Source organism: Candoia aspera, chromosome 1, assembly GCF_035149785.1.
Source record: "Candoia aspera isolate rCanAsp1 chromosome 1, rCanAsp1.hap2, whole genome shotgun sequence".
Classification (NCBI taxonomy): Eukaryota; Metazoa; Chordata; class Lepidosauria; order Squamata; family Boidae; genus Candoia; species Candoia aspera.
This window is the reverse complement of record NC_086153.1, coordinates 119627036-119649515: the sequence shown is the minus strand read 5'-3', so window position 1 is coordinate 119649515 and position 22480 is coordinate 119627036. Positions and strand designations below refer to the sequence as shown.

The window sequence follows — 22480 nt, the reverse complement described above, 5'->3', positions numbered from 1 at the left end:
TACGCAACTGATCTCCCCTCTGGCTGACATGGTATAAAATATGATCTCTGATGAAGAACACAGAACATACACAGACACGTAAAGAGACAGACTTTCAAATATTTAGAGAAGCCAACAATACCAACATTTCCAAAGCAGACTAACAGCAACATATTTTGTCACAAATTTCTGGTAGGCTATTAAACAGGACAATAGTTTCCTTTTTAACTGACAATTACTTATTGCATGTTAAAATAATAATGAAATATATAAAACTATTACTTCAGGGCATGTAACATATTTCATCCTTCATGCAAATTAACACCAAAGGAGCTTTTGAGGCATAGAAAGGATCAGTCTGCTCAAGCCCTACTAAGATCCAGCATGCTGCAAAATTATTGAAAGACATGTCTATGAACACATTTTACAGGTAGTCCTCAAGTTATGACACAATTGGGACCGGAATTTCCATTGCTAAGCTATGAGTCGTAAAGCACGACTGCATCACTTAACGATGGCAATCCCTGCAGTCCCAATCATTAACTGAATCACAGCGGTTGTTAGGCGAGGACCTCCTCATAACTTCCTGCCAGCCTTGCAATCTTCCCTGACAGCTTCCCCATTGACTTTCTGGGAAAGCAAGCAGGGAAGGTCACAAATGGCGATCATCTGATTGCACGGCATTGCAACCAGTCGTAAGTGTGAGACAGTTGCCACAACCTAGATCGTTATCACATGACCATGGGGGTGCTGGGACAGCTGGAAGTTTAAGGCCCAGTCACAACCACCATTCATTCAGCATCATCGTTAACTTCAAATGGTTGCTGAATGAATGGTCGTAAGTTGAATACTACCTGCATATAGCAATGATACTGAACCTTTGCTTCTTTTGGGATAAAACCAAGCATTAGTTTAAACATTTTTAAAATACAGTAAGTTAGTTTTTAAAGACAGAGATGGAATGGAAAAGGAATTTCAATCTCTGCCAGCAAGTTGGGAAAGGCATTAACTCTTTGATGAACTAATGACCTCAAATTGCCTTCTTCCAATCTTTCTTACCTCTAAGTACAGGGGCAGTTGAGCATATTTGTTTATAGGGATCACCTACCTAAAGGGAAGTGCTGAGAATAAATATATTAGACAGTCAGTGTATGCTGTATAAACAGAGGTGAGTTATGGCTGAGGTGAGGACGTAAGGAGACAAATATAGTAATTAAGCAACACACCCCAACCATTTTCCAATTTCTTCCATTTTTTGGGAAGACGTAAGTTAGTCTCTAGAAAACTTTTAGAGAATAAGGAATTTCCTGTGGAAAAATGTGCTCTTGAAAATATTGGGATTGACTAGGGATTGAACTACCTCCCCAAAATTAGAAAAGTTTACTTTCCTTACTCCAAGAAGAAGCTGAGTTCTAGACCATGCTAACTTAAAGAGTATACACTCAATCAGCAGGCAGGTACAGAAAATTCCTGTTTAAGGAACAAAGAGCAGAGTTCCTTGTGAGAAAATATTTATTTAGGAGTTAGTTCCTGATCATGGACAGGGATGTTACTAGGACTTTTCTAATAAACTGCACATAACTCAACAATTCAAGCTTAAACGTTTTCAGTTTTGTTCTCCAGGTTTTGTAAACATCTCATTACTAGCTTCTGATTTTGGTATGTTATATGCCTGTTTACCGAAACTTAACTTTTGGTCCAGGGTCTGTTTTTGACTACTGGTCAGCTTCTTCAACAGCCCAACCATGCCCTGGACACAAATTTTATTGACTGAAAAGGGATGGCAATTTTAACTACACTGAAGAAAAGCAGGAGGAAGGAAAAGCAAAAAAGCTTCTCGGATGTACAATACAGCTACTTGTCTACAAGCTTCCCAGGCAATGCTGAATTCTCCAAGACGCATAAGGAAAGGCTTAGAAATACATACAGAAATATCCAGTCAGTTGCTTAAGACAGTTTCTTAAAAGCTAAAATCAGATCTAACATACACAAACATTTTAAGAAACCTACACAGGAGAAGGTATGTGCCAAAAACTACTGTCACAGATACAATATTACACTGGCAATATTCTACACTTATGTAATAACATTCCTACCTATACTAGGAGGACTGCCATAATTTATTGGCGACTCTGGAGGTCTCCCACAATGCAATGCAGCAAGAGCAGAACCCTTCCATACAACATGTTTGCAACCTGTTTAAATATAAAAGACAAATATAAGCATAGAAACATAGTGAAAAAGGTGATCAAGCCATTTTTGCTTCTGCATACTCATACTTTTATTTGTGCGGAGCAAAGACTGTCTTCCAGCTCCTAATAGTGTTTGGACTCCTGGGACACTTTGAGGAATTTCCTGTTCTAGAAGAGGTCCAAGTCGATGGCATATTTGTAGGAGATGATCAGGTGCCAAGTGTCTATAGTATTTTACCTGTTAATAAACCAAAAATTATATGTACAATGTTTTACTATCATTTTTTAAAATGAAAAAAAAAAATTGAAAATGAGACAGGTATATGGCACTCAAAACATTCCTTTTGTAATTTCCATTCAATACAGCTACAGAGAGAAAAATTTAAAACACCATGCCCTTAAACAAGCTATAGACTAAATTTGTTAAACACCATGATTTTAAACTGTTCAAAAATTATAAAACCATGTTTTAATTTTAAACACTGCAAAATTAATAATATAGGGTAACATAACTGACAATATTTGTATAATTAAAAGAATGTGCATAATCTTTATAAAATGGTGCAGATACATTAGCATTCCCATTCCTTTATTACAGAAAAATGACTGAAGTTAAGAGATAGTGAGTTACTAAGAGCCATCTAATGAATTCATGGAAAAAGCAGAATTTTAACTGTGAAGTTCCTAGCTTGTAATACACATTCCAAGTAATCACACTATACCAATTACAGTCCTACATAGTAAAAGAGTGATCGCTTTCCTAAGAAATTGTTTTCTTGAAAATAAAATTCACTGTTCAACTTCCAACCTAAATCTTTTTGACAATGTGCACAAGGAATACACTGTTATATAAGGGTAAGTTATAAAGGTGAATAAATTCATATAAAAGACATTTCACATATTACAGTAACTATTGGAATATAAATCTATGATTAAAACTGTGTGTTGACAAGGCAATTTCAATCAGACCCAGAGTGAAATAAGCAGAATTTTACTCTAACTAAATCAAAGGCTACCTCCTTTGACTCAGAAGCTCATTTTTGCCCTCTACTGTCTAGCATGGGAAAACAACACACTCTTACATTTAAAAAAAAAAAAAACTTCTCTGAAATAGTAAAGTATCTATAACATTGTGGGGGATTTTTGGCAGAATGGACATCTGCTGGCTAGACTTATTCCTCCTCTACAGATAAACCATATTAAATTTCAGACAGGTGGGAATTTTTAAGGGAGTCTTTATATCTGAACAAGATTTGTTAATTCTGCCTGGTTCTGGATGGGTAACACTTGTTAAAATTTTATATATTGTAAATGGGCCCTTTGAACAGAAACATAGTCAATTACAAATGAACCAGGATTCAGAGTTACTTTCTTTTAAATTCTAAAACATTATTAGTTGTTAAAATATATATTCATTGTACAGTTTTTGGACAGAATTAGACAATATCTGCTGGCATATCTACCCCTTCTGTAGAGACATATCCTACTAAGTTTCAGTTAGGAAGAAAGGGACGTAGTTGATTACACTAAGAGAGTTTCTAACTTGAGGTAGTAAAAAACATTTAAAAGACCCAGTAGCAATGAAAATGGCAGATATTGTAAAAGTGCCCTAACCAAAAACAACAAGTAGCATACCAAATTAGAGAGCAGAGTAGAGGGCTACTTCACTGGTTTTTAAAATAATTAAATGTGATACACCCATTTATGTCATCTAATGACATCTGTTTTCCTCTTAACATTGGTGACTTCAGCATTAATATCTGCAGGAGAAAAACCATACTGCCTTCCACATGAATCAGGAACCTGATAGTTATATCAACTAAAACAAATTATTTTGATTTCAAGACACCTAATATCTTCCAGTAGCTTAGTATAGTCATTGAGAATGAACAACAGATATTTGGTATCTTTTTTTTGTATGTGCCTGTTAGTTATACGCAAAGGAGTTCTGCAAAACACAGTGATTAGAAGATACTCCTCTCCCTTCCTCATTCTGATGTTATAAAGAGAAAAAGAAACAATGTAGGAGATTTTGCACACAGATTGCCTCCTTTTCTGCAGCATGCCAAGGCTCTAAATCAACCAATTCAGGTCACCTTATAGAAATTATATTTGATTCAACCCAAAATAATCCAGTTCAACTAGAGATTCAACAGAATCCAATGCACACTTCTAGTTAAAATCACAATTTCTCTCATTTACCAAATATACGACCCAACCACAAATGCTGAAGAACCTGAAGTAGAGCAGTTCTATGAGGATCTGCACCACCTACTGGACAACAAGCCTAAAAGAGATGTTATTTTCATCACAGGAGACTGGAATGCTAAGGTGGGCAGTCAAATGACACCTCGAATTACAGGTAAGTATGGCCTGGGAGAACAAAACGAAGCAGGACATAGGCTGATAGAATTTTGCCAAGACAATTCACTCTGCATAACAAACACTCTCTTCCAACAACCTAAGAGACGGCTTTATATATGGACTTCCCCAGATGGACAACACCGAAATCAGATTGATTACATCCTTTGCAGCCAAAGGTGGTGGACATCTGTACAGTCGGTAAAAACAAGGCCTGGAGTTGACTGTAGTTCAGATCACGAACTTCTTCTTGCATAATTTAGGATCAGACTAAAGAGATTAGGGAAGACCCACAGATCAGCTAGATATGAGCTCACTAATATTCCTAAGGAATATGCAGTGGAGGTGAAGAATAGATTTAAGGGACTGGACTTAGTAGATAGGGTCCCAGAAGAACTATGGACAGAAGTTCGCAGCATTGTTCAGGAGGCGGCAACAAAATACATCCCAAAGAAAGAGAAAACTAAGAAGGCAAAATGGCTGTCTGCTGAGACACTAGAAGTAGCCCAAGAAAGAAGGAAAGCAAAAGGCAACAGTGATAGGGGGAGATATGCCCAATTAAATGCAAAATTCCAGAGGTTAGCCAGAAGAGATAAGGAATTATTTTTAAACAAGCAATGCGCGGAAGTGGAAGAAGACAATAGAATAGGAAGGACAAGAGACCTCTTCCAGAAAATTAGAAACATTGGAGGTAAATTCCAAGCAAAAATGGGTATGATCAAAAACAAAGATGGCAAGGACCTAACAGAAGAAGAAGAGATCAAGAAAAGGTGGCAAGAATATACAGAAGACCTGTATAGGAAGGATAACAATATCGGGGATAGCTTTGACGGTGTGGTCAGTGAGCTAGAGCCAGACATCCTGAAGAGTGAGGTTGAGTGGGCCTTAAGAAGCATTGCTAATAACAAGGCAGCAGGAGACGACGGCATCCCAGCTGAACTGTTCAAAATCTTGCAAGATGATGCTGTCAAGGTAATGCATACTATATGCCAGCAAATTTGGAAAACACAAGAATGGCCATCAGATTGGAAAAAATCAACTTATATCCCCATACCAAAAAAGGGGAACACTAAAGAATGTTCAAACTATCGAACAATGGCACTCATTTCACATGCCAGTAAGGTAATGCTCAAGATCCTGCGAGGTAGACTTCAGCAATTCATGGAGCGAGAATTGCCAGATGTACAAGCTGGGTTTAGAAAAGGCAGAGGAACTAGGGACCAAATTGCCAATATCTGCTGGATAATGGAAAAAGCCAGGGAGTTTCAGAAAAACATCTATTTCTGTTTTATTGACTATTCTAAAGCCTTTGACTGTGTGAACCATAACAAATTGTGGCAAGTTCTTAGTGCTATGGGGATACCAAGTGATCTTGTATGCCTCCTGAAGAATCTGTATAACGACCAAGTAGCAACAGTAAGAACAGACCACGGAACAATGGACTGGTTTAAGATTGGGAAAGGAGTACGGCAGGGCTGTATACTCTCACCCTACCTATTCAACTTGTATGCAGAACACATCATGCGACAAGCTGGGCTTGAGGAATCCAAGGCTGGAGTTAAAATCTCTGGAAGAAACATTAACAATCTCAGATATGCAGATGATACCACTTTGATGGCTGAAAGTGAAGAGGAACTGAGGAGCCTTATGATGAAGGTGAAAGAAAAAAGTGCAAAAGCTGGCTTGCAGCTAAACCTCAAAAAAACCAAGTTTATGGCAACCAGCTTGATTGATAACTGGGAAATAGAGGGAGAACATGTAGAAGCAGTGAAAGACTTTGTATTCCTAGGTGCAAAGATTACTGCAGATGCTGACTGCAGTCAGGAAATCAGAAGACACTTAATCCTTGGGAGAAGAGCAATGACAAATCTCGATCAAATAGTTAAGAGCAGAGACATCACACTGACAACAAAGGCCCGCATAGTTAAAGCAATGGTGTTCCCTGTAGTAACATATGGCTGTGAGAGCTGGACCATAAGGAAGGCTGAGCGAAGGAAGATAGATGCTTTTGAACTGTGGTGTTGGAGGAAAATTCTGAGAGTGCCTTGGCCTGCAAGAAGATCCAACCAGTCCATCCTTCAGGAAATAAAGCCAGACTGCTCACTTGAGGGAATGATATTAAAGGCAAAACTGAAATACTTTGGCCACATAATGAGAAGACAGGACACCCTGGAGAAGATGCTGATGCTAGGGAGAGTGGAAGGCAAAAGGAAGAGGGGCCGACCAAGGGCAAGATGGATGGATGATATTCTAGAGGTGACGGACTTGTCCCTGGGGGAGCTGGGGGTGTTGACGACCGACAGGAAGCTCTGGCGTGGGCTGGTCCATGAAGTCACGAAGAGTCGGAAGCGACTAAACGAATAAACAACAACACCCCATATCTACCACTATAGCACTATGTGCACAGGAAAAATAATTACCCCAATCAAACAAGTATAACATCTTCAAACTAAGTTTTATACAAAGATTTCCATTCACAGATGAGCCATTGTTTAATATGTACTTGAACTGTATAAAGGAAAAGTGAAACTTACTCCAAAAATATTTGGTTGGATCCATATTTAGTCATACTTGGAATAGGATAGTAGATTAGTTTCAAGTTATTCCTTAAAATTACACAGTCCTTACTTTAAAAAAAATACTGTTTTTCTTCCCAAAAAAGGAATTTATTTCAATGGATCTATTTGAGTTGTACAATTTCCTACACAAGTAAAAGTGTTAACTACTTTAGAAATTACATCCATTTTCCCATACTGTGAACTGTTATAGTTCTGTTATACTAAGAAAAACAAGCTTAAGTAAAGCTCATTCAGTCAAGGCATCGTAGCAAGCCAAGGTGTTGTCAAAGTGAAAAAATGTGCATTGTGATGTCACAACACAAGCTCCATCCCCTTATATACACGTTAGGTTGCAATGTAATTACAAAAGGGGTGGAATTTGTATTGTAATACTGGAATGTCTTTCCCTCTTGAGGGTGCCCATGCTTTCATGAGCTGTTTAGATTCAATGCCATCTTTTTTATTTTACAACTGGTTCTCAGTACAAAACCTCAAGTGCAAAAAGTTCCCTTAAATGAAAGCTTTAGAAATCAGAGATGATTTTAATTAGGTTCTAGCTGTACTCAGAAAATTCAGCTCTGAATTCGGTTTTGTAGAAACTATTTTTCCTTCATTCCTTTGACATTATGCCATTTATATACATTGAATATTTGGTGTGATATTCTTTTAACAAACGGTTTCCCCAAGTGAATAATTATGAAAAAATAAATATTTAAAAAAATGTGTGCATGTCTCTTCTCTAAACAGCATTTTAGTTCTGAGGTTAATACAATTTGAATCCAAGAAAATGCAGGACTTCTCTCCAGATAAAAAATGTTCATTATTATTTTAATTGTCACATGGAAATGTAATTATCCAAGTGCATCAGATATCTAGTAAAGTAAGTTTACCTTATAATCAGTAACCCTCTGCTCAAGAAGCGTTATGCCTTTTCTTTAAGGGCTTTCCCCTCCTAAGAGTTTGGCTGTGTTGAGCTCTTCCACACTGCAGAGTTACAGCGAAAGGGAACACCTTTTTCAATTGATATTTTTATCCCTTTCTTATATCTTTGGTATTCCAAGCACATTTTCCTTACATTTACTCACTGAATTGCATGCCCCAATGACTCAATTCGATAAAACCTAATTTAAATGAATACTAAGAGGAGAACAAGCTTAAGTAAAGCTCATTCAAGATAGCTACTTTTTTAAAACATCAAGAAAATTTTAGTTAAGAATTGGACAATATGCATTTGCAGCATTTTGGCTGTGTTCCTATTTAAGCCCATCCAAACAGTACCACAAACTCTTTGTTTACAAAAATCACATGATATGCAGCATGTAAATAACTTCTTTTGAGAATACTCTATGTACAATGAATTAAATGCAAAGAATTTGTATATTTTTAAAAAACACACAAAAAACTTTGATCATATGACTCATGACAATTGGTATTAGCACCATCAGATGAAGAAGAAAGAGATGGTAACAGGACAAGCAGCCCTGGCAGCTGCAAATTTAAATTACCGTACATAAAGACTAACTTTGCCTATCTCAATCTGATAAAATCAAGCAAAGTTTTACCACAACTTTCCTTGAGTAAACTTCATGTTTTCAAAATTTAGGGACAGATGTTCAAGAAATCAACTAGAGGTCTCTTTTGAACAGATTTTCATACTCCCAAAAATAAGCAGCATGAAAGAATTATCGTAACTTCTGGGATAAAAGTACAAGAACTAGAAAGCTAACAGAGACAGATTCAGCTACAAGAGAAATGGAAATCAAGATTTGTCTGCTATGCAAACACTGGGGGAGGGGTATTTTCTATATTTTTTTCCACAAAAAATAGATTAGGAAAAATAGTATTTTCTTTTAAATGATACATAAAATGGTTAAGAAAAGTGTTCATATAGTACACAACCAAAATGATATAACATGAAGACTTTCAATAGTATTTTCGATAGCGTGACATCACAAAAATTCCCAAACACAGTTGTCAAGCTTTTTGGTAAAACTTCTGAACGCAATGACAATGGTATTCTTCCTCCTCCTCCTAAGTGCACTGAGGGAAGGAAGAACCCAGTCAGTCCTTGTTTGCTCATGGGCTTCTGTTCCCATACTCCACTAGGCTTCAAAGCACAGGAGTATGGAAAACATTTGTAGCTGCACCTGTATCTTTAAAGCACTGCATATACTTTCTGTTTCCCTGTTGTTTTGTTTTTCCTGAATCCCCTCCCTCTAGGATTTTTTTCCCACTGATTCAAGGTTTCAAAAACTCTACCTCTTTACTTTAAAAAAATTGCCTCTTTCATGTCTAAAAGACTTACCACTTGAACAACCAATACTGGACATGCCAGCTGACCTTTGTAAGAGAAATTTGGCCTCCTACACCAATGTTCAAAAGCACTTGAATATACCCTGATGCTTAAAAATGCAACTGTTCTCATTTCAGAAACCTTAAGCAAACTCGGGAATGATCCCACCAGTGTAGCAAATTCAAAAAAGACAACGGTTCCAAAGACAAAACTAAAGACAAGAAAACTGACAGTACTGTAAGTAGAAGCATGATGTAGCTAGCAGTAGCTGATGCACATTGCTGAAAAAATTCCAGACAGAAGTATTCAGGCCAAACACTGCTAGCACACTGATGACTCTGCACAGAATGCATTACTCTTGAAAGGGCCCCACTTCCCACAGGCCAGAATACTGACTGACTTTCTGACCAGAGCTAAACTTTGTGCCTCTCTACTGAACTTCCTGGCATTACTCCAACCTTGAAAGAAAGAGTTCCTACACAGGGTATGGCTTCCTGGCTGATGCTAACTAAAATCAGGTATAGGGTGAAAAGTGACAGAGCCAGCCATAGCCTTTAAAGTACCTTTGGTGCACATAGGCTACCTAGGCAGTCATACTGCAACATCCATTTATCTACTATTTGTTAGGTGGTCAAAAAAATCCAGAGCATTCTCTGATTGCCAGAACCAAAGCAAACAACTGTAGCATGGGCAAAGATAGTGGAAATGACGGCAGGCCCTCTAAGGGCAGAGGCATCAGCAGCAACGACGCCAAATCTGGATGGAAAAATAACAACAGAAACAGCCATTCTCAACCCATCTCAGGTCCCTTCCACACGTATCAATCAGAGGTTTAAAAGCAGTTTCACTGGTACTCTTGTTCACTTTTTTAAGCCAAACTGCCAAGTGGGGAGAGTTAAGAATGGCACCTACGAATAGGGATATACAAAAGTATAGGAAGGAAAGACTGCAATTCCTCCTAAATACTGCCATGGGGAGGAGGGGAAAAAAACCCACACCCCACTGGCTCTGAGAGGTAGTTTTTGCTCTGCAATACAGGAAAATCCAATCTTTGCTATTATAGCTTCATACCCAAAACAAACTTTCAAATATTCCTTTTGCTAGTTTAGAAGAACACTGCAGGAATCGGCCATCTCATCTGTAACATATTTTCAAGAATGTAAAGTATCAACTTTTCTTCTGGTAAATTACAAAATACACTGCTTTCAAAACTTTAAAAATACAGTTCATTTACTTATTTTCTTCTCTTTCCTAGCCTCGTGTGGCGCAGAGTGGTAGGCAGAAGTACTGCAACTGAAACTCTCCGAGCAACCCGGGTTCGATCCCAGCGGAAGCTGGATTCTCTCTCGGGTAGCCGGCTCAGGTCAGCTCAGCCTTCCATCCCTCTGAGGTCGGTAAAATGAGTACCCAGCTTGCTGGGGAAGGTGACGACTGGGGAAGGCAATGGCAAACCACCCCTCTATAGTCTGCCAAGAAAACATTGCAAAAGCGGTGTCCCCCCCAAAGAGTCAGACATGACTCGGTGCTTGCACAGGGGACCTTTCACCTTTCACCTTTTTCACCATGAATTTTGGAGTAAGTTTTTTCTGAAGAACAGGAATACTATAAATTAGGCAAATACAAATAAATAAATGAGGCACTTTGCTTGTGAACAAATCATTCTTCTGCATTTTCTTCTCAAACTGCAAAAGGAACGTCTGTGTTACACTGATCCACTCCCAACATAAAAGCAGCTGGAACTATTAAACTCAATAGGACTTATTATAGAGTATGGACATGTAAGTTTATATAGTTTCTGTGTAGATGAGAAAGAGAATGGTCACATGAGGGATCAATTAATTTCATAAATGGGGTTCCTCATTTTACAGGCCATATTGACCTATATTCATAAATTCAATTAATATTAATTTTATTTCAGATAAACCGCTATGCCGCTGTGTATGTATACACACACAAAGTGAAAAGCTGGTAGACAAGCCCTATTGTCCATACTAGAACTAGCCTTGAAGAGAAATGGACAGGGGGAAAAAAAGGAAAATTGGGATTTTGTTCTGCATTATAGGAATAACATAAACTACCCTGCATATTATTAATTAAATTAATAAATAATAATTATTAGCCCAATAAGGCTGAATGCTAGTAACTGTGATATGAAGCAAGTCTAACTTCTTCAGATCAAGAGACTGGTGAACTATTTTCAATATTCACAATATGTAATTTAAAAGTCAGTTGTTGACCATTGGCAGTTTCCCTTGAGCCAGATTCTTCTTAGAATATACTATAATTTTTTATTAGACAAATATTTCTGTTCTCTAAGCTAATTCTTTCTTCCTGAACATAACCATGTAGCAAGAGAGGCCAGAATGGAAAAGTCAGTGCCAGACCAGCTGAAATCTGTGAGATAACTGTATACAGGTAATCCTCACTTAATGACCATTTGTTTAACAACAGTCCAAAGTTACAACAGCCTCAGAAAAAGTGCTTTATGACCTGTACTTGCACTTATGACCATCGCAAACTGTCAAATCATCCCTCTGGTCATGTGTTCACAATTCAGAGACTTTGCAACAGGCTCTCATTTACAACCAGTTGCAACGTCCTACAGTCACATGATGGCAATTTGCAACCTTTTTTGTCAGTTTCCAGAAAAAAAATCCATTGGGAAGCTGGAATTGCTTAATGATGGTTGGGATTTACTTAACTATCCATGATTCACTTCACAACTGTGATTTGCTTAACCACCATTGTAAAAATGGTCATAAAATTGGGTCACTCACATGGTGCCTCACTTAATTACCGTAATTTGCTTAACAACCAATATTCTAGTCCCAATTGTGGTTGTTAAGTGAAGACTACCTGTACACTCTTTCACACTGTCTCATCTATCCCCGTTTCTGGCTAGGAAAGAAGCTAAAGGCCTCATCTGCTCTAGTCTCCATTCCAGATTCTTATTAGCTTCCATGGCTTGTTCAAAACTAAGGAAGCGAGTGGTTTTTAAAAAAATGGAGGGCCTTTTAAAATAATATAACCATCCATGACTATAACATACAATGTATTGACAGATCTTCTGCTGTACAGGGGAGGGGAGCAACATTTGCTACTCTTTGCAGTCATTCCTGCTCAACTCTCATAGATGAAATGCAGTGATGACCTCTAGGCCTAAGGAATAGCAATTATGGAGCTTCATTATATCCCAATCTCTCCCATAATCTTGCTGAACAATATTTTTCCAAAGCCCTGCTAATGACTGTTCAGTTAGACACTGAGGAAAAGTGGGTTCAGCTCCTACCAGGCTCACTGGCCACAAAAAGTACAATTAGAAGGTATCCACCCATGATTTAACAACCAACATATTTCAATGTGCAGAGTACATTTGTAATTCTAACACACAGCTCTAAGTGAAAAAATGAATAGATTAAATAAACCACAATCGGTTGAGTTTATATAAAATGCTAAGCTATATACCAGTTTAAAACCACAATAGCTGGGTTCATACAATCAAATAAACAACTTCAGGGTTAGTATCAAACCGCACAGTTGGGCAGGACCAAGATAGCATGAACTACAGGTTTCAGTAATGTATCTTTAATGTCAATCTAGGGTAAAAACAATCTTGGAAACTGAAAGAGGAATTTCCCACCTCCATTCATAGCGAGTCAATTACAATGGATACTCTTTGAATGATTTGAAATGCTTCTTCCCAGATTTCTTTCTACCTGGGCTCTGTAGTATCTTATGAGATAAGCTGTCAACTGACTCACTCTCTATTTTTTGGTCAATTCTTTTCCCAGCCTCCCCGAATCTCTCATAGTTAATATAATTTGTGAGTTACTTAGCTATCTCTGAAGTTATGGCTACTGGACTTCCCAGAGTATAGCAAAATACTATGCCACAGAGGAGGCTCACATCATTTTCTCAAGACAGTTTTTGCCATATTGAGGGTGCTCCCAAACACATGATTTTTTCATCATCTACTAAGACAATACCTGAACTTCAGGGAAGTTTAATATAAAAAAATCAGATAAGGGCCCTTTAACAATCTAGCCACATCCTCCAGATGAAGTGAAGGTGATTAAACTAGAGATTATGGCTCCATATATAGTACTACATATAATTAACTGGGATTATTTTAGTGTTGAAACAGCATCTCATTGTGTGGTAGAATTTCAGTGAGCTACATGGTTTTGTGTCTGGTTGTATTTTCAGCTACCTTTTACCTCAACTTAGCTTGCCATTCCTAATATCTTTTTCTTGATTGGGTTCCATCTACTTGGCATGATTTCACCTACCTAAGGTTTCTGACTGTTCTACTAGGATCAGATTTTCCCTATAGACATCTGGTTTTCAGATACTTTTGGCTTTCCTTGCAAGCAGGACTTTGTAAGTAGCTAGCTGGTGAACTTGAAAAAATGCTATAGATATGTCATTTGTTCATATCTTGCTCACAGTAAGGAGAGAACACCATGAAAAGCTCCGGTATGTTTGAATCTGCTCAAGTATGTTCTTCCTATCACATAAACTTCGGACCAAAGCATTTAGTTTTCCTTTCTGGCCAGCTGGAGAAAATAGGCTACCATGCCTTAGCATGCTTCTGTCTACTACCTGTATTTTCAGCTACCTTTTACCTCAACTTCCCTTGCCATTCCTAGTATCTTTTTCTTGATGGGGTTCCTGCTGTCCACCTCAGTTCCCAACCTTTGGCAACTAACACAGGAGCTCCGAGAGGCACTCAGAATGCTTTTTTCTTCCTCAGGAAGCATAATCAAGAGCTCCAAACTATAAATGTAAGTTGATGGTTTGGATTTTATTTATCAATTGCAAGAATAGTTGTAGGAAGCATTAATGCAACCCAACCAGAGAGGTACTAACAATTATGTAGGCAATTTGATCATCTACATATCCTGCTTGTTCAACATATTCTTCTAAAAATTCTGAACTTATATATGATGCCATAACAAAAATGGAGTGGGGTTATTTAAATACAGCCAAAGTATACCTTTGGTTTCTTTGATGGTGGGGGGTTGGTAGAGTAAGGGAAGAAATGGTTAAGACAAATATGCAAAACTGAGTACATAATTGGAATTGGAATTGCCCATTTTTTACTAGGTTTCAAGTACAATTAATGAAGAATCTTTTTATAAACAATGGTAACCCTTCTTGGGGGGATGCGGTGGCGCTGCGGGTTAAACCGCTGAGCTGCCGATCGGAAGGTCGGCGGTTCGAAACCGCGCGGCGGGGTGAGCTCCCGTTGCTAGTCTCAGCTCCTGCTCACCTAGCAGTTCGAAAACATGCAAATGTGAGTAGATCAATAGGTACCGCTTCGGCGGGAAGGTAACGGCATTCCGTGTCGTCATGCTGGCCACATGACCCGGAAGTGTCTACGGACAACGCCGGCTCTAAGGCTTAGAAACGGAGATGAGCACCGCCCCCTAGAGTCGGACACGACTGGACTTTACGTCAAGGGAAACCTTTACCTTTACCTAACCCTTCTTGAAGCTGGATTCTCAGGTAGCTGGCTCAGGTCGACTCAACCTTCCATCCTTCCAAGGTCAGTAAAGCTTGCTGGGGAAGGCGATGACTGGGGAAGGCAATGGCAAACCACCCTGCTCTATAGTCTGCCAAGAAAACGTCACGAAAGCGGCGTCCCCCCCAAAGGGTCAGACATGACTCAGTGCTTGCACAGGGGACCTTTCACTTTCACAACCCTTCTTGAGACTTTATGTCACAGTATGTTTCCTACTTCAAAACAACAACTTACATTATCAATATTTTGGCATCAATAGTAAGAGGGGTTCTAAGGTTCTCAAAAAAAAAAGGTTTAGGTCTACAAGAAACAATGGGATCACAGCTTGCCACCTCCAATTTGAACCATACAGACCTAATTTCAGAGACAAATTTGCTTAAGGAGGAAAGAAATTAAAAGCTTTCAGAAGACCTAACCTAAGCAATAAAAAGCAGGAACTGGTTACATAGTTTTGCATTGCTTTCAAAGACAAATATGTTTTATTAGGAAAAAAAAAATTAGCCAGAACTTACGTTTAAGTGGACATAAACAGCCAAATTCAATGCATTAGCCCATAGATATTAGAATCAAGGTGCATATTAATCTAATGTATGAACCAAAATGGTTTCAACATGGAAACATTCTACCTGTGCATACTACATTCAGAATGTTAACCATTTTCAAGGCTCAACTTTTGAAGAAAAATGAAATAATGGTATGTGCATGCTATTAAACTGTCCTATCTTACAAAAAATGAGTTCTAAATAATGTGGATATGTGTAGGATTGTAATGATTCTGTATTTACCTTTTTATTTATAAACAAAAATTGCTGGCCATTAGAAAAGTTCTAAGTTAAGTAATAATTGAAGCTAAATGTCTGTAAAGCCAATTCCACTCACAGACCCAGAGAGAACAATTACTTCTTCCTACATGCACTCTCAAAATATGGTCAAAACGGTCTCTTGAAATCTCAAATTTTAAAAGTGTACAGGGAGTTACAGCATTTAATTTATATACTACTTCCTCTGGCAGAAAATAGTATTGTAGGCTTATTTAATATATTTGGAGTTTTAGTACTTCACAACCATGCTTAGAACTAATCAATCATACTGCGAGAAAGAAATGAACTATAGCAGTATTTTATTCTCTTAATTAGAATAAAATAAGTAAAATACTCTCCATATCACAATTTCCTCTTATTACAATGTAACCTATGTATTTGTAAAGAATTTAACAGCATTGAATACTATATAAAAATGTAAAAAGTCTCCAATTCACAAACATACAGACTTAACCTGGTGCCTATGGGCAACACTGTATCTTTGTACTTCCCCCTTGATCCTAATAGAGTTCCTGAACATTTTTTTTATTTCTTGAAATTAAAATAACCAGATGGTAATTGGAATACATCAAAGTGAAGCACAAGTCTGAAGCTGTTTATTTCCAATCATGCTACTAGGTCTCACATGGAGCCTTGAAACAATTTTAGAATATAAAAAAGGTAGGTGGGTGTGAACAAGTCTTTTGCTTTGAAAGATACATGGGAAACAAGGTACACTGGGAAATAGCAGGAAGCATCTTGAAAGGTTAAAAATGATCATGGGGAGGAGACTATGTTAGTGCAGTGTACATTTAGCCTTTGGGTTTTGTCTCTATGGGCCACCAGAGATAAAAGTCATATTTGGGTTTTTGTGGTGGTACATATTTTGCCTGGGTGTGTGTTTGTTTCTCAGAGTAACAATTTACTTTCTGTAAAATGGATTTTTCACTAGGCTTTACGTGATCAGGATTTTTGGCTTTCATACCCAAGCTCTGTTCATATTCAGATGCCCAGACAAGCTACTCATTAATCTGTATTCTTCAAAAGAATTGTGCTTTGGAATTCAAGTTCATAATTAGCTTTATTTTCTTTTAGTCTTCCCCAATTGGCAAGCCCCATTAAGGCAGCCATTTTGTCAGAATACTGATGTCATGTTTGCCGTTTCAATGTGCACTGTATATCGTAACGTTTCACATGCCAAGGCGCTGACGCGCATTTCTGGTTGGGAGGGAGCTGCTGTGGGACCTTGTACCAAGCTCTCTATCTGTGTTCATTTCGATGGCTTTCTCAAAGTTATAAATATGCCCACCGGGAAAAAAGGACCTTTAGGCATTTAGAATAATCAGCAAAATGGCTTTCCATTCTCAAATTGGAACCTTTAGCCTCTTGAAGCAAGTATGAAAGTATTTAATGATTCTCCCATATTTGCTCCAAAGAAATACCAAATACATCTGGAGTGGAACTATTTTGCAAATACTTAGTGACTGCAAAACAGCTAGTATAATAATACTCTTCACAGGATTATTGATAGGTACCCGCCAACTATCATACTGTACTTTTTGGTCTTTCATGTAATAAAATTAACTTTGATAACATTATCTAAAAGCTTATTTTGCATCAGTTTCACTTCACCACATTAATGTATCCAATCTCAAGAAAGATTTCAGGCAACAAAACGTTTCCTGCCTTCTGAAGAACACAAAAAACTGATCAATATGGCAGATGTTGCATTAAAAGTATTCAACTGTTTATCTAACACTTCTTCAAGGCCATGTGGAATTTCACCAATGCTTCAAAAAATAATTGACTGTTTTTTGTTGGTACATGATACAATTCCTTCTGAATTCATGTCATATTATGACATATGAAGACCTGTAGCCCTATAGAAGTAAGTGCTATGTCACCTTGAGTTTCTGGAGAAAAGGCAGAATATAAACTAACAAACAATATTGTTACTTTTATTTTTTTAAAAATAACACATCCTGGAGTGGGTAGTCATACCAAATTTGGGAAGCATTGAGGAGAAAAATGGGTGTCTAAATCCTCTAAAAAATTAGAACACTTCCAGTTTTAAGGGGCAAAACTACTGCACAACATAAAATCATTACACCATGATCTACAAATTATAGTGGCTGAATTCCACAACATACCAAGCCAAAGAAGTCACATTATGGCTCAACATCATGTGAACCAGGTCACTGGGCTAAAAAAAAATTAAGTAAAACAATTCTGATCTGAAATAAGACAGACATCTATCAACAACTTGCATTTCCATCTATTTTATTCCGCAGATTTCTATGATTTCAGATCTAAAATAATAATTAAAAAAAAAAACAGTTGCCCTCACATCCTAAAAGCCCCAGTGCCATAACTGGGAATTCACTGGTTCATATCAATGATTTAGGCAACATGCTAAGATTTAAGTTTTTCTGTAATATGATTTCACTGTAATATGATCAGTAAAATACTTATACAGTTGAAAAGAAATCAATAGATTTCATAGATAACATGCTTTTAACTTTCCTAAAGTTTGCTAGTAGAGCTGGGCACTGCTGCCTCAGAACACATTATTGATTCATTTGTGACAGTCCAAACACCAGTAAAGATCTTGGCCAGACAAAAATCATCTGTTTAAAAAGCAATACATGCTCTTTCATTTGATTTTATATTCAGGACTATGCTATTTGTATAAGAAGGAAATGATCAAATAAAAATGCTGTTCAATTGATACAAATCTTTAACATAAACAGCACAATTCAGCACTAAGTTAAACTAATGATAAATTATAAAATTTTATACTAGAATAGTATATATTGTCAAGCATAAAATAGAATTTTATACTTGACAATATCTGTTTAATGGTGCATAAAACTCATTCAACAAGATTCAAGACCACCTTTAGTAGCATTTATGCACGGCTCTATAAGATTTAAAAATTTAAAAGATAACGCTTCTATGTTCAACTTCTGAACCATCAACTAAATATATCACTTTAGGAACACATTTTGCTCTAACAATTCTTAATAAACTAAGTTTTAAGTAAGCATTAACACATGCTCTGCAATCAGCTTGGTTCAGGCCAAGTTTTCTAGACTGAGGTGATACAATTGTTAAGTAAAAACTGTATCCCTTACTAAATAAACACCCTTAAGAGAAGCAACCACTGGTTTCAGAAACTGAAAGAGGTAACAGGCAACAAAATGCTTGCTTAAAAAAATGTAAGCAACTGTACATAAACTTTACCTTGCAATGATCTTGCATTCCTTATAACTATGTACTCTATTCAAGTAGCATTATCACTGGACAATATAAATCCAAAGTTATCTCTTCTAGAATACTGTCTAGTATGAAATTATACAACACTATAATTGGAACAATTTAATATGTGTAAAGACATATAGTTTAACTTCATGCTTTAAGTTTGAAATACAATGCAGAATAGAACTCAATCCTTTTATCTTTACCTATTTTTAGCAAGCAGTTCTAAATTGTTCATGTTCTACAAGTATTTTCTACCAGCAATGCCCAAACTAAGCTCACAGGAAACTACTTTGTCACAAACAATAGATTTAAAGCTTTTGTGAGAAGGATGCCCATTTGGAAAGGAGGCACTTAAACTACCTCCATACTTTTCTGCTCTTGCCATATATCCTACAATCAGCATTTACTAGCACAAAATTCACAATGTGAATTTTTCTGCATCTATAGTTTGCAGATTATTCAATTACCCATTGATTTCTGCTGCAGAAACACTGTATCTGTCTTCAAATGTGTCAGATCATTGTGCCTCTGCATGAACTACTACTTTGGGGCTGCTTTCTTCCAGTTGTCAGACAAGATAAATAAAGGGCAGTACACTGAATTGGGGGGGGGGGAGCTGAATCTAGTAAGTCTAGGGACTTTTACTATAACTCAACAGACCTTGTCCCATGTGCTACCCCTGAGAAACTTGTCTTTCTCAATTTGCTGTCCCACATTATCCCTAAAAAACTAAGGGACCCTCTGAAAAAGTCAAAAGTGGCACTGGTATACCAGTATGAAAAAGAATCAACCAAAGTTGTCTTTCCCTTCCTCCATTCTTGTAGGCAGAAAGAAGTCTAGATCCAACCCATAGGTTGTCCATATAGGATGAAATAAAATTTATTTGGATAAAAATGTGACATGGGACTAATTCTAATTCAAGGAAAATAGGTCTGAAAAAACCATAGTCAAATTTTCCTGTTCCCTACAAGTGACTGAGATGTTTTGCTTTTGCCCTTTTGATTTTTCCCTTCATTTAAAATCAACCAAACTCCCAAAAACTGCCTTAAATTACCAAAAAAATCCCCCTCAAAACTATCCCAAGCAGGAGACTGACACAGATCTGTAACTTTTTTACCTTAGTTCCACAGATGTTCCTTCTTGAATGTAAAACAAAAAATGTCTCTACTCAAAACTGACAAGTAGAACCACATACAGGTCAGAGAGAACATTCTACATACTGCAAGCTAAGTGTGCCATAAAACAACACAACAGTTCATGTATTTGCTTTTGTCAAACAGACATCAGTTTAAGAGCAATACTCAGCTCCCACCAGAACTCAGACAGAAAGAGTTAGCTATGCAATCATAACTAACACTATCAGCTAGTGTTAGGCAAGCAGCTTTTCTCTGAGCATGTTTTGCTTTGTTTTTGAGCAAAATAACAAATGGCATAGAGAGATTTCATCTATAAACACCGCTTGTAATTCCTCAATTGCACAGCCCTATTGTGTATGTGAAATAGGACTGCATGCAAGAGAGCGCTCCTGCAGGCCTAGTTGGCTCTCGCAAGCTTTCTCTATTTGCTCCTCCCCTCCCGCCTCCTGCTCTCCCTGCACAACATCCATGACGTACCTTTATTTCTAGCATAGTGACTCTACGGCTCTCGCATTAGTAGGATTATTATTATTTACCCTAACTCCAGGACCCCGGACAGATGACTCCTGAAACAGCACCTGCTCGACTAACAAAACAAACTCGCCTATTCGCGAGCAGAAACCAGGAGTTTAAAAATTGCCCTTATTTTTTTTTTTAAGTTGTTAAAAAAAAATTGCGGGAAATTCAATTTTTAAAGGGCTGCTTGCAAACTTTCCCTAGTACATCACACCGCAACACGCCGCCTGGCCGCTTCTCTTACTAGGCTCTCATAGCTCCTAGGATGCTCCTTTCCAGTCCAGTCCGTGCGCTTGGGCAGCAGCTGGGGGAGAAAAAAGATATCGCCCAGTCAGTAAAAGCGACCCTTTCCCCCCCAGGAAACAGCCCCCGGAGCACCCGCCCGCCCCCCGGCGAGAGGGAGGAGGCGAGGCCGCCGCAGCCGCTGGCACTCCGGCAGGCGGGCGGGCAAGGGAAGAAGCGCGGGGAAGACACTGCACCACTTACCTCCTTCTCGGCGACTTCTCGGATCAGGACCTGGAGAAGCAACAAAAAGGAGGAGAGGGTCAGGGGCAGCGCCGCCAGGGCGAAGGAAGTAGCCCCGCTCGCAGGCCCAGCCCCGGCGGCAATCCTTACCTGCGCGGCTTGCTGGCAGGGTCCGTCCTCGAGAAAGCGAGCGATGAGGAAATAGAGCTCTGCAGAGGGGAGGGGGAGAAGGGGGGAGACACACACACACCGTGAAAGCGCGGGCGAGGCGCGAGGCGAGGCGGCCTGCAAGGCGGCAGTCCGGCCCGGCACCCACTTACCCGCTCGCAGCTCCGCCGTGTGCCTGCCGCCGCCGCTGGAGCCGCCGTCCCCGGACATGGCGAGCGGAGGAGCCCGGCTCGCTCAGGCCGAGCTCCTCGGCGACGGAGCCCTGCGAGCTGAGAAGCGCGCTCCCCCAGTAGCTGTCACGGTTTGTTCAGCAGCAACGAGAGTCAGAGCTCCACCATTCAAGCCCCGGGCAGGAGGAGGAAACAACAACTCGCAGCAAAACCCGCCGCCGCCGCCGCCGCCGCTGCTGCTGCTGCTGCTCCTCCAATCCGGCCGCCTCAGCGCAAGCGAGCGCGATCCCTCCGCCGCGACAAAGAGTCCCAGCCCCCTCCCTCAGGGCGCGCACACCCCCTCGGCCACGCACCCCGGGTCGCGTCGCCTTCAACCTCCCCGCCACCCCCGTCCTCCGCCAAGGGCTCGGTTGCCGGTCCTCGGCGCGCTGGGGCGGGCGGAAAGCACTCGCGTGCCGGCTGAACGGCGGAGAGAAGATGTCGGAGCGGCAGAGGCGGGGTGGAGGGTGGGCGGGTAAGCTCCCTCGGCAGAAAGGCGCTTTCTCTGTGAAGAGCTGGGAGGCCTCGGCGGAGGGATACTTCGCGCGAGAGGGGGAGGGGAAGAGGCCCGTTGGCGGCGGTGGCGCTGGAAGTTGCTCAGTTTCAATGTAGCCGAAATAGGAACCAAATGAGGCAAAAATGCCCCCAGGGACCGTAGGCCTCACTGGGTGAGGCGGGCATGAGGAGCTCCACTTAGTCCTCGTTATGAGGGCCTTTTGGAAAGAGGGAGGGAGGAAGGTTGAGCAGGGTCCTGCCAGGCTCTCTTGATTTCATGTCCCTCGCCGCCTTTAAATGGTACAGCTTTCCATCTGCTTGTAAGTTATCGTGTCATCTGTTAATATATAAATATATATATATATATGTATATAAATATATACATATATATATATATATTCCTGTGTGAGTGTTCCTCAGTATGAGCGGGAGAATCGGGGTGAGTGACAAATAAAATGTCGAGTTTTGCTAAGCGTTTTCTGTAAATTGTCCTTTGTTGTGGTTTTTCTCTGGTTGAGATGAT

At 39.3% G+C, this 22480-nt stretch overlaps 1 protein-coding gene across 3 annotated transcripts in view; it reads right to left on the bottom strand.

Annotated features, from left to right (window-relative positions):
- Nucleotides 1-21652, bottom strand: part of PHIP (pleckstrin homology domain interacting protein) — a 104745-nt gene extending 83093 nt beyond the window's left edge. For all 3 annotated transcript variants that reach the window (XM_063312816.1, XM_063312832.1, XM_063312824.1), the window contains exons 1-6: nucleotides 21406-21652; nucleotides 21236-21294; nucleotides 21107-21136; nucleotides 20865-20924; nucleotides 2259-2409; nucleotides 2076-2174 (exon numbers count right to left, since the gene is read on the bottom strand). In XM_063312816.1, coding sequence (XP_063168886.1) covers nucleotides 2076-2174; nucleotides 2259-2409; nucleotides 20865-20924; nucleotides 21107-21136; nucleotides 21236-21294; nucleotides 21406-21463 — 457 coding nt within the window. In that variant the 5' untranslated portion in view covers nucleotides 21464-21652. The remainder of the gene's footprint in view (nucleotides 1-2075; nucleotides 2175-2258; nucleotides 2410-20864; nucleotides 20925-21106; nucleotides 21137-21235; nucleotides 21295-21405) is intronic.
- Between the last annotated feature and the right edge of the window lie 828 nt (nucleotides 21653-22480).